The 13,077-nt window shown below is 47.4% G+C and overlaps 1 protein-coding gene across 2 annotated transcripts in view; it reads left to right on the top strand.

The window, feature by feature from the left end:
- LOC142197189 (uncharacterized) overlaps window positions 1-10,293 on the top strand; it is a 42,972-nt gene extending 32,679 nt beyond the window's left edge. For both annotated transcript variants that reach the window (XM_075267315.1, XM_075267314.1), the window contains exons 22-30: window positions 75-2,033; window positions 2,614-2,691; window positions 4,661-4,747; window positions 5,307-5,398; window positions 5,525-5,610; window positions 5,722-5,791; window positions 7,118-7,221; window positions 8,092-8,208; window positions 9,010-10,293. In XM_075267315.1, coding sequence (XP_075123416.1) covers window positions 75-2,033; window positions 2,614-2,691; window positions 4,661-4,747; window positions 5,307-5,398; window positions 5,525-5,610; window positions 5,722-5,791; window positions 7,118-7,221; window positions 8,092-8,208; window positions 9,010-9,218 — 2,802 coding nt within the window. In that variant the 3' untranslated portion in view covers window positions 9,219-10,293. The remainder of the gene's footprint in view (window positions 1-74; window positions 2,034-2,613; window positions 2,692-4,660; window positions 4,748-5,306; window positions 5,399-5,524; window positions 5,611-5,721; window positions 5,792-7,117; window positions 7,222-8,091; window positions 8,209-9,009) is intronic.
- The last annotated feature ends 2,784 nt before the right edge of the window (window positions 10,294-13,077 follow it).

Raw genomic sequence — 13,077 nt, 5'->3', positions numbered from 1 at the left:
CCCATTCTTGTACTGTAGATCTTCTAATGCTCAGATCTATCTATCTCTTCCTTCCTTCCTTCCTTCATATACAGGTGAGCACTTATTTGAACATGAAGGTAGAAGCACAAGATACCTACCAAAGTTTGACCGTGCCGCGAGTTTCCAAGGCCACTCTTCCCTCTGGACATGACCCATTGTCTCCTTCAAGCGAGTCTTCCGAAAATGTTTTACCAAAGATCAGTTCCAACATTTTTTTCAAGAGCCTCAGGAGGAAGGAGAAAGCTCAGAGATGTACAATACAAGGAATTATGGGACTTTACTCAGACAGAAAACCCATCACCAAAGATACTCCCAGATATGAGACCTCCACATGGCCTCCAAAGCAGGAGAAGAGCATAGTGCCAAATATTGAGCTTGAAACTTTTCTAAACTATGTAAAAAACCCGCTCAGCAAGGATATTGATGCCGAATGTGGAACTTGTTCTAAGAAACTGGAGCTGAAAACTCCTAGGTCTAGTCCACACACGATTCCCAGTTCTTGTCCACGTCTAACTGTAGGTAGTGTCCTGACCCTACAGATCTCTAAGGAGCCGCACACTTTGGATAACATCCAAGATGCAATAACTGTGATATCCACAGACAACTCTGGAAGTGGCCAACACTTATATTCTACAGGAAAACCAAAGCTGACCGCCAATGAGATGGAGGTGGCAGAGGAACATTCGACCATTAATGAACGAGACCCTAAATGGTCAGGAACAAGAGCATGGCTGGAAGCCCTGACTAGTAGCTCTGGGTATTGTAGGCAGAACATTCATGGTTATGGGAGGTCCACAGCCAGCTCACAGGAGCCTCAGGATTTAGAGGACTTCATTGATAACTTTGAGATAGACCGGCTTTCTCCTATTATCTTACAGCATCTTGACCCTGATTGGGATAGACAGGAAGAAGCTTTAAATTCATCGAAGAGCCCAGAAGCTGCTTCACCAAACTGTGACATTTTAGGTTCCCACAATGAAATCCGAAAGACAATAGGAGTTACCTCCTCATCACCAGTCACCCAAAAGACAGGAGGAACTCTCACCTTATCTAGTACCCTCCAAGAGAAAAAAGCAACCATCTCATCTACGATCCTCCAAGAGACAGTAGGAGGTACCACCTCATCTAAAGCCCTTCAAGGAACAGTAGGAACTACCACCTCATCTACAGTTCTCCAAGAGAAAGTAGGAGCTAACACGATGTCTACAGTTATCCGAGAGACATTAGGAGCTGCCATCGCAACTACAGTATTCCAAGAGACAGTAGGAGCTATGGCCACATCTACAGTCCTCCGAGACAAAGTAAGCGCTACCGCCTCATCTATAGTGCTCCAAGAGACAGGAGGAGCAACCACCTCATCTACAGTCCTCCGAGAGACAGTAGAAGCAACCACCTCATCTACAGTCCTCCGAGAGACAGGAGGAGCTTATGGAGTGACAATGCATTCTCGTAATGGACAAGCAAGATCAACACATTCCTTTGACTGTGTCCGCCACAGTTCTGAACACTCAGACCACCTAAATGACTCCTACAGTCCTGCAAGTACTCAACCTGTTAAAAGGATATTCCCAAAGACCAGTTCACTTCCAGAAGTTCTCCATCCAGACCATGAATTCTTAGAGAATGATGATGAGGAGCTGGAAGGCATCTGGAATAATGCCAAAAAGGTTCCACTAGTGTCCCCTGCACAGGTATCTCACCATGTAGTACCAAAGGAGATAGTTGTGGGAAGTCTTCCTCCAGTGAAATCTGAATCTCATGGAGAGCCATACAGCCAAGTAGTGATGGGAACCGAACCAAACATGTTGGTGGCCACATTTACTTTGCCAGCGTCAGCCATGTTATCTACAGAGTTAGTGACAGAGAAAAGATCCAACACATGGAAGGAGAACAGTCAGAATACAGTCCCTGTCCCAGAAAACTGTTATCCAGAAGAGAATGGCAAAGGAAATTCACTGCCAAGTCCACAGACTCCTTCACCTCAGACTGTAGTGAAAGCCTTCAAGTCAAAGGTGAGAGGGGTTTATATGATTCCTCTGCCTGTATCCTATATATCACAGATTACTTGGGTGTTTATATGATTCCTCTGTCTGTATCCTAGGTATTATAGACTACTTGGGTGTTTATATGATTCCTTCGCCTGTGCCCTGGGTGTTTATATGATTCCTCTGTCTGTATCCTAGGTATTATAGACTACTTGGGTGTTTATATGATTCCTCTGTCTGTATCCTAGGTATTATAGACTACTTGGGTGTTTATATGATTCCTTCGCCTGTGTCCTGGGTATTATAGGTTACCTGGGTGTTTATATGATTCCTTCGCCTGTGTCCTGGGTATTATAGGTTACCTGGGTGTTTATATGATTCCTTCGCCTGTGTCCTGGGTATTATAGGTTACCTGGGTGTTTATATGATTTCTCTGCCTGTATCCTATGTATTACAGATTACCTGGGTGTTTATATGAGTCCTCTGCCTGTATCCTATATATTACAGATTACCTGGGTGTTTATATGATTCCTCTGCTTGTATCCTATGTATTACAGGTCACCTGGGCGTTTATACGACTCATTTGGTCTTTGGCTTTTTATTGCAGGTAGCCCGAAAACTTGACTTTCACTTAATGGAAGGCCCCTTGGAGAAGAAACATGTCCTGCAGGTCGGAGGGCGGAAGGTGAGTGAAAAATTGAGTAAACAGTACCTGATGTTCTCTTTGATAGTGGGTGGCACTGATTACTCTCTACTGTGTCGCAGTGGGTGGTACTTGTTGCATACCTCCCAACTTTTGAAGAACCGAAAGAGGGATAAAATGGCAAATTTAGCCCCACCCACTTTTGTGTTGACTCCGCCCACTCGTTAATTTTTCATGTGCCCGCACACAGTATAATCCTCCTACAGTCACCCGTAAATTATATGTCCCCCCTCTATCTCTCCCCCAGTTTCATATACACCCTTCATCTGCCCCCAGTTTCATGTCCCTCTTCCATCTCTGCCCCCAGATTCATGTCCCCTCCATCTCTGCCCCCAGATTCATGTCCCACATCTCTGCCCCCAGATTCATGTCCCCTCCATCTCTGCCCCCAGATTCATGTCCCCTCCATCTCTGCCCCCAGATTCATGTCCCCTCCATCTCTGCCCCCAGATTCATGTCCTCTCCATCTCTGCCCCCAGATTCATGTCCCCTCCATCTCTGCCCCCAGATTCATGTCCCCTCCATCTCTGCCCCCAGATTCATGTCCCTCCATCTCTGCCCCCAGATTCATGTCCTCTCCATCTCTGCCCCCAGATTCATGTCCCCTCCATCTCTGCCCCAGATTCATGCCCCCTCCATCTCTGCCCCCAGATTCATGTCCCCTCCATCTCTGCCCCCAGATTCATGTCCCCTCCATCTCTACCCCCAGATTCATGTCCCTCCATCTCTGCCCCCAGATTCATGTCCCCTCCATCTCTGCCCCCAGATTCATGTCCCACATCTCTGCCCCCAGATTCATGTCCCTCCATCTCTGCCCCCAGATTCATGTCCCCTCCATCTCTGCCCCCAGATTCCTGTCCTCTCCATCTCTGCCCCCAGATTCCTGTCCCTCCATCTCTGCCCCCAGATTCATGTCCCCCATCTCTGCCCCAATGTCATGCCGTCCTCTCCTTCATCTGCCCCCAGATTCACGTTCCACCTCCACATTAAACTTACCTTCTCCTCCGCTCCCTCGCCGCCTCTCTCGCTGACACATGCGGCTGAAGGAAGGAGCTGACACAGGTCAGCTCCTCGCTTCGCCGCTGCCCGCCTCTCTCCCTGACACACGCGGCTGAAGCTGCTCGCGTGCTCGCTTCGCCGCTGCGTCTCTCTCTCTCGCTGACACATGCGGCTGAAGCGAGGAGCTGACCTGTGTCAGCTCCTCGCTTCGCTGCTGCCGCCGGCTCCTGGCGTGTACATCGCGTCTACAAGCCAGGAGCCGGCGGCAGCAGCGAAGCGAGGAGCTGACACAGGTCAGCTCCTCGCTTCAGCTGCATGTGTCAGCGAGAGAGAGAGGCAGCGGCGAAGCGAGCACGCGAGCAGCTTCAGCCGCGTGTGTCAGGGAGAGAGGCGGACAGCGGGGAAGCGAGGAGCTGACCTGTGTCAGCTCCTTCCTTCAGCCGCATGTGTGTTCAACTCAGATCTGCGTCCTCTGGACGCAGATCTGAGTTGAAATCGGGACATACCTCCCTCCAACCGGGACCGCGGGACATGTCACCCAAATCGGGACTGTCCCGCGGAAATCGGGACGGTTGGGAGGTATGCTTGTTGCTCTGTATCACAGGGGGCGGTACTTGTTGCTTGATATCGCAGTGGGCGGTACTTGTTGCTCTGTATCACAGGGGGCGGTACTTGTTGCTTGATATCGCAGTGGGCGGTACTTGTTGCTCTGTATCACAGGGGGCAGTACTTGTTGCTCTGCGCAGTGGGCAGTACTTGTTGCTCTGTATCACAGGGGGCGGTACTTGTTGCTCTGCGCAGTGGGCGGTACTTGTTGCTCGGTATCGCTGTGGGCGGTATTTGTTGCTCTGTATCGCTTGGGGCAGTACTTGTTGCTCTGTACCGCAGACGGCAGGTCTTGAAGTCTGTGCTGGATTATAATTCGCTGGTATAATCTCTCGTCTGTCCTCAGGCCTCTAGCCGCACTTGGGGGACGTTCTATGCTGTGCTGGTGAGGAGGACCCTCTGCTTCTACCATGACCGCAGACACTCCACCAAGGTGAGTCTTAGATGGGGAGCCCAGGGCGTTATTTTTCTTCTTGAAAATCAATGGCGGCAAAATAGAAAACTGCCTATACATATATGACCTGGCGCATTCTGGAGGAGCAGCACTATATACTATATACTCATCACATGTCGCCTACATGCTGGGGCCCAGGCTATCATGCGAGTCGCAGAACTCCTTAGTGACTGTAATAGTCTTACAGAATTTACAGTAAGGAGAACATTATTCCTTTTAATACTCATCTCAGCTGCTGCAGAACTTCTTGATTGACATGAAGTGTCGTCTTTCCGGTGGAGTTCGGTAGCAGGTGAGGTATGTGTTATGAGGTTCTGCAGCAGCTGGGATGGAATACTGCATAAAACACCGCCACCGCCGCTGCAAAACCTCTTTATATGAATCACATGACTAACATTAACCATGGTCTTCCCATATAAACCTCATGAAGGCCTTCCTATGCTCTTATACTGAGCCATTAGATTGTCAGCTCTGTGGGTCGGGATGGTTTACGCTCATATCTACAGTACTGAGTAATCCTCTGTTCCCTTCCCCATAGAGTTCTGCCTCTGCTCCCCCTTTACACCTCACCGGTGCTGTATGCACTCTGGAATCAGACTACACCAAGAGAGACAACTGCTTCCGACTGCAGTAAGTGCAGAGCCCATCCCCCGTTGTGTGGCCCCGATTCTCAGGATAGTCTCTGTTGCATTCAGATCCGTTCCCGCACACAGTAAGCCTTCATCCAGTGCACTCTCCTTATATCTGTCCCTGCAGATTAACAGACGGCTCTGAATATCTGTTTCGAGCCCCGACCCCGGAGTCTCTCCATCAGTGGGTGACAAAACTGCGCCATAACTCAGGTGAGTGATATGTGTGAACACACTTCAGGTCATACTGACGTGGAGTCGACAGGTGGAGAGCGACCGAATAGTCCTGGGACGTTCTTCTAATCTTTACATGACCTCCTGCAGGGATGGAAGACACGGATCTGCTCAGGGACGCAGCGTTAGCCTCCGATCTGTCTCCAAGAATCACATCTCGGTGAGAATACGGCGGTCACCTCTAGTATATGTAAAGCCTTAGGACCCCTAAAAGGGGTCGGCCCTATCATTCCCATTGTTTTCTCTGTCACTTTCCATTGTCTCTTTGCATTGACTTCTTTGCCTCTTTACTTGGTCTTCCGTCTCTTCCAATGTCTCCCATATCGCCTTCCATGTTTTCTGTCTCTTCCATTGTTTCAGTTGTCTTTTTATTGTCTTTCCTGTCTCTTTCTATTGTCTTCCTTCTCTTTCATTGTCTATCCTGTGTCTTTCCATTGTCTTCCGTCTCTTCCAGTATCTCCCATGTCTTTTTCCATGTTTTCAGTTTCTTCCATTGTCTCTCCTTCTACTTTCCATTGACTTCTTTCTTTTCCATTGTCTTCTCTGTCTCTTCCATTATCTTCCCTACATTTTTCCTTTGTCTCTCTTGTATCTTCCATTGCCTCCTTGTTTCTTTCCATTGTCTCTCATTATTATTCCATTGTCTTTTTTGACTTTCTGTTGTCTTCCGCCTTTTCCAATATCTCTCATTTCTCTTTCCATATTTCAGTTTCTTCCATTGTCTCCTCTGTCTCTTTTCATTGTTTTTTCTGCCTCTTTTCTTTGTTTTCCATTATCCCCCAGCCTCTTTCTATTGTCTTCTGTCTCTTCCATTATCCCCCAGCCTCTTTCCATTGTCTTCTGTCTCTTCCATTATCCCCTGGCCTCTTTCCATTGTCTTCTGTCTCTTCCATTATCCCCCGGCCTCTTTCCATTGTCTTCTGTCTCTTCCATTATCCCCCAGCCTCTTTCCATTGTCTTCTGTCTCTTCCATTATCCCCCAGCCTCTTTCCATTGTCTTCTGTCTCTTCCATTATCCCCCCGGCCTCTTTCCATTGTCTTCTGTCTCTTCCATTATCCCCCGGCCTCTTTCCATTGTCTTCTGTCTCTTCCATTATCCCCAGGCCTCTTTCCATTGTCTTCTGTCTCTTCCATTATCCCCCGACCTCTTTCCATTGTCTTCTGTCTCTTCCATTATCCCCAGGCCTCTTTCCATTGTCTTCTGTCTCTTCCATTATCCCCCAGCCTCTTTCCATTGTCTTCTGTCTCTTCCATTATCCCCAGGCCTCTTTCCATTGTCTTCTGTCTCTTCCATTATCCCCCGACCTCTTTCCATTGTCTTCTGTCTCTTCCATTATCCCCCGGCCTCTTTCCATTGTCTTCTGTCTCCTCCATTGTCACCCTTGCCTCTTTCCATTGGGGGTCAATACTCATCATTTTGGGGTATTTTTCTTTTTGGGACATTGGATCTATTATGGGGCTAACAATAGTCTGTTCATCCCCAAAGGTCCTTGATGCCAGATCTGTGCCAGTCTGTACCAGCACAAGCCACAAATATATTTCCATTAGCCGATTCACCATATTGGAAGGAGACGGAGAATGCGGCCGCCGGTGAGACACCCCCTTGTTCTCATATGGAGCTGATAGCGGATATTCCTGGGATTGTATTACAGTCTGTCTAAAGAATCTGTCTGGCCAATGTACAGGAAACTGACCTCACACGTGATAATATAGGGAATCGGCGTAACACGTGATAATACTGGGAATCTGCAAAACACGTGATAATACAGGGAATCGGCGTAACACGTGATAATACAGGGAATCTGCAAAACACGTGATAATACAGGGAATCTGCAACACACGTGATAATACAGGGAATCTGCAACACACGTGCTAATACAGGGAATCGGTGTCACACGTGATAATACAGGGAATCTGCAACACACGTGATAATACAGGGAATCGGTGTCACACGTGATAATACAGGGAATCGGCGTGACACGTGATAATACAGGGAATCGGTGTCACATGTGATAATACAGGGAATCTGCAACACACGTGATAATACAGGGAATCGGTGTCACACGTGATAATACAGGGAATCGGTGTCACACGTGATAATACAGGGAATCTGCAACACACGTGATAATACAGGGAATCGGTGTCACACGTGATAATACAGGGAATCTGCAACACACGTGATAATACAGGGAATCTGCAACACACGTGATAATACAGGGAATCGGCGTCACACGTGATAATACAGGGAATCAGTGTCACACGTGATAATACAGGGAATCTGCAACACACGTGATAATACAGGGAATCGGAGTCACACATGTAATGTTACATGATGTTACACAGGTACAGACACAGAGAATCAGTTTCATATGCAGGTTGAACATATATATATATATATATATACAGGGCAATGTGTAGGTGAAGTAGAACTGAAATTCTGTTTATCTTTCCTATTACCAGAAGTTCCCAAGCCAAAGTCTCATCATCATTTGCCGGGAATATTCCCCATGTCTGATAATGATGGAGACCCTGACAACAACCTGACATGTAGGAGGAGGTCTCAGTCCTTTAGCTCAGGTGAGATATGAGATCAGCGGTGACATCACTGAGAACACAGCCTATCCATATACTAGAGATCAGCGGTGACATCACTGAGAATACAGCCTATCCCTATACTAGAGATCAGCGGTGACATCACTGAGAATACAGCCTATCCATATACTAGAGATCAGCGGTGACATCACTAAGAATACAGCCTATCCATATACTAGAGATCAGCGGTGACATCACTGAGAATACAGCCTATCCATATACTAGAGATCAGCGGTGACATCACTGAGAATACAGCCTATCCATATACTAGAGATCAGCGGTGACATCACTGAGAATACAGCCTATCCATATACTAGAGATCAGCGGTGACATCACTGAGAATACAGCCTATCCCTATACTAGAGATCAGCGGTGACATCACTAAGAATACAGCCTATCCCTATACTAGAGATCAGCGGTGACATCACTGAGAATACAGCCTACCCATATACTAGAGATCAGCGGTGACATCACTGAGAATACAGCCTACCCATATACTAGAGATCAGCGGTGAGGTCACTGAGAATACAGCCTATACCTATACTAGAGATCAGCGGTGACATCACTGAGAATACAGCCTATGTATATACTAGAGAGCGGTGACATCACTGAGAATACAGCCTATCCATATACTAGAGATCAGCGGTGACATCAATGAGAATACAGCCTATCCCTATACTAGAGATCAGCGGTGACATCACTGAGAATACCGCTTATCTGTTACAAATATTTAGTTTTTTGAGGTTATTTTTGTCCCTCGTTCACACGCACTTCTGTTCCTTACAGTTGTATATCAGAAGGTGACGTCTGTTCCCGGCCCTAAGGACCCCTCCTCAAGCTACTCTGTAACCCTTTACATTGATGATCCTCTGATCCCCCGGGGGCGCTGTCATTCTTTTGCTGCCCCGCAGGGGGAGTTGCTGAGCAGGCACATAGCAGACCTGAAGCCACAAAATAAATCTGTCTTCAGAAAGTTCTTCCGCAAGAAGGAATAACCTGGGACTTACAAGTGCCGCTACTACAAGACTCGCACCAGAGCCGACAACGTGACTGGAGGAATAAGGGACATACGGAGATGACTGTGACCAGTGGTCATGTGACCTATATCATATGGTCAGGCCGGTACTCAGGAAACCGCAGCATTGTATTCACTGTATGTAATACTACTGATATACCCCGAGGAGGAGGATCTGAGGAAAGTTCCTCGGCCACTGAGAGACCTGGTGTCATCTCTACAGGGATGTCTTATGTTTCAAACTATACTCAAAATGTGACCTTTCTGGGATGACTGCAACCCCCAACCATCTAAGTATTCAGGCTCTGAGGCAATACCCCATAACCACCTCTGATTCCTATGATACATGTCACATGTATGTAAACAATGACTGCACCAGCCGAATAGTGAGTGCAGCTCTGGAGTATAATACAGGATATGTAATGTATGTACACAGTGACTGCACCAGCAGAATAGTGAGCGCAGCTCTGGAGTATAATACAGGATAAGTAATGTAATGTATGTACACAGTGACTGCACCAGCAGAATAGTGAGTGCAGCTCTGGAGTATAATACAGGATGTAACTCAGGATCAGTACAGGATAAGTAATGTAATGTATGTACACAGTGACTGTACCAGCAGAATAGTGAGCACAGCTCTGGAGTATAATACAGGATGTAACTCAGGATCAGTACAGGATAAGTAATGTAATGTATGTACACAGTGACTGCACCAGCAGAATAGTGAGCGCAGCTCTGGAGTATAATACAGGATGTAACTCAGGATCAGTACAGGATATTGTAATGTATGTACACAGTGACTGTACCAGCAGAATAGTGAGCGCAGCTCTGGAGTATAATACAGGATAAGTAATGTAATGTATGTGCATATTGACTGTACCAGCAGATTAGTGAGCACAGCTCTGGAGTATAATACAGGATATGTAATGTATGTACACAGTGACTGCACCAGCAGAATAGTGAGCGTAGCTCTGGAGTATAATACAGGATGTAACTCAGGATCAGTACAGGATAAGTAATGTAATGTATGTACACAGTGACTGCACCAGCAGAATAGTGAGTGCAGCTCTGGAGTATAATGCAGGATAAGTAATGTAATGTATGTACACAGTGATTGCACCAGCAGAATAGTGAGTGCAGCTCTGGAGTATAATGCAGGATAAGTAATGTAATGTATGTACACAGTGACTGCACCAGCAGAATAGTGAGCGCAGCTCTGGAGTATAATGCAGGATAAGTAATGTAATGTATGTACACAGTGACTGTACCAGCAGAATAGTGAGCGCAGCTCTGGAGTATAATACAGGATAAGTAATGTAATGTATGTACACAGTGACTGCACCAGCAGAATAGTGAGCGCAGCTCTGGAGTATAATACAGGATAAGTAATGTAATGTATGTACACAGTGACTGTACCAGCAGAATAGTGAGCGCAGCTCTGGAGTATAATACAGGATGTAACTCAGGATCAATCATGAGGGTGACCCGTTTGGCTACGATTTTGTTACCTTTGATAGGTTCCTACAATATTTACTTGTTGACTGATCTGCAGGCTACTCCTTTCTCAGGTCGTCTTCTACACTGTGGTCACATAATCTTTAAGTATCTATAACATTTAGATCCTTGTAATCTGAAGGTATAACGATTGGATCTCTTCAGTCTGTAAAGGGGGATCCAACAGATCAGAGAGAGGACATGGGAGGGGGAGATATATGAGCTGTGTTCTTACACCTAAGATCCGACAGGTGGTGGCGCCTCTTACACTTGTGATAATTTTGTATGAGCTCTCCCCTATATATTATATATGTAGTATTGCAGGATGTCTTCACAGCAGTGCCTTGATCTTTATGTCAGCAATCTGTTTACAACTCTCATCATTACCCCATGCATATTGGAGGCTGACCCCATCCTCCACCATTCCCCTGCACTGAATGACCCCCATCACCCACCTGTCCCTTGAACTGAATGACCCCCATCATCCACCTCTCCCCAGCATTGACTGTCCTATATCTTTTGTCTTTTTCTTCTGTGATTCTCTATGATGTATTTTATAATATTAATAAAGAATATTTACAAACGTGTCGCCCCCTACTGGCCAGTAACAGAATACCCCGGTGGTGACGCTATGTTAGGGAGATAGACGTCGTGTTCACTCCATAGCCCAGCCCGTCCTTCAGGACAATTATAAATTGGCAGGAGCGTGGCACAGCAGCCGCCCCTCGTGCTGACCGGGGGTCCTCAACCTGCAGGACCTGATCAACCATCATCAGAGGCTTCCTGAGCAGAGTATGGGATCAGCAATGGCGGTTCAGTCCTCGTCTAGATGTTCTTGTAGGAGATTTATTGGACATCGTAGACTTGGACCTGTATGGCGGACACCACATTATGTATACAGCCTCTGTATACTGGGACCACCAGGAATCAAGATGGAGGAGTCTCAGCTCCTGATGTGGCTCCTCAGAAACACTGTTATGGGGCCCACGTGGAAACGAAAGAGTCAAAACAAGATGTGTGGACGCTCAAGACGATCCTACAGACAACATCTAGCAGGGTGGCTCAGTGGTTAGCAGTGCACAAGCAACACAGTGGCTCAATAAGTAGCACTTTAAGGGTAGCGAGGTGGCTCAGTGGTTAGCACTGTAAGGGCAGTGCATTAGCTCAGTGTTTAGCACTGTAAGGTTAGTGAGGTGGCTCAGTGGTTAGCAGTATACAGGCTGCAGGGTGGCTCAGTGGTTAGCACTGTAAGGGCAGTGTGGTGGCTCAATGGTTAGCAGTGTACAAGCAACACAGTGGCTCAGTAGTTAGCACTGTAAGGGCAGTGTGGTGGCTCAGTGGTTATCAGCGTACAGGCAGAAATGTGGCTCAATGGTTATCAGCATACAGGAAGCAGGATGGCTCAGTGGTCAGCACTGTAAGGGTGGTACGGTGGCACAGTTGTTAGTACTGTAAGGGCAGTTTGGGGGCTCAGGGGTTAGCAGTGTACAGGCTGCAGGGTGGCTCAGTGGTCAGCACTGTAAGGGCAGTGTGGTGGCTCAGTGGTTAGTACTGTAAGGGCAGTGTGGTGGCTCAGTGGTTAGTACTGTAAGGGCAGTGTGGTGGCTCAGTGGTTAGTACTGTAAGGGCAGTGTGGTGGCTCAGTGGTTAGTACTGTAAGGGCAGTGTGGTGGCTCAGTGGTTAGCAGTGTACAGGCTGCAGGGTGGCTCAGTGGTCAGCACTGTAAGGGCAGTGTGGTGGCTCAGTGGTTAGTACTGTAAGGGCAGTGTGGTGGCTCAGTGGTTAGTACTGTAAGGGCAGTGTGGTGGCTCAGTGGTTAGCAGTGTATAGGCTGCAGGGTGGCTCAGTGGATAGCCATGTAGGTCTTGGGTTCTCAGTTTTTCTCTCCTCAGACATACAGATGGGTAGAGGGGACACTGAATTTAATCTACATCACTCTCTGTACAGCGCGCAGAACATGTTAGTGCTATACAAGAACCATCAGCGGTGCCACCAATCAGATCTGTGAATCTTACCGATATCTCAGAAGAGACCGAACAGCAGGGCCCAGAGGTGAGGAGGAGATTGTAGTCACCAGTGGAGCTCGGGCCCCTGGGAGGAGAATAATCTCTAGCTCCAGGGCCCAGAACATCTTGACTTTGGATGAGGGTAATAAGTGTCATGTGTACAGGAGGAGCAGTCACATGAGCGCCCCCTACAGACACCCGACTACAGGCTCTGACTACATGAGGTGAATAGGGGTAGGTGGGGTCCATTATAGTCATGTTGGAGTCAATGATGAGGGTTATAGTTGGCATAAAACCCAAAACGGGTTATAAGGGGCCAGTGAGAGGGGAGTCCTCAC

This window comes from Leptodactylus fuscus, chromosome 3 (assembly GCF_031893055.1).
Source record: "Leptodactylus fuscus isolate aLepFus1 chromosome 3, aLepFus1.hap2, whole genome shotgun sequence".
Classification (NCBI taxonomy): domain Eukaryota; kingdom Metazoa; phylum Chordata; class Amphibia; order Anura; family Leptodactylidae; genus Leptodactylus; species Leptodactylus fuscus.
Note: the sequence above shows the minus strand (reverse complement) of the source record. Positions and strands in the feature narration are given on the sequence as shown.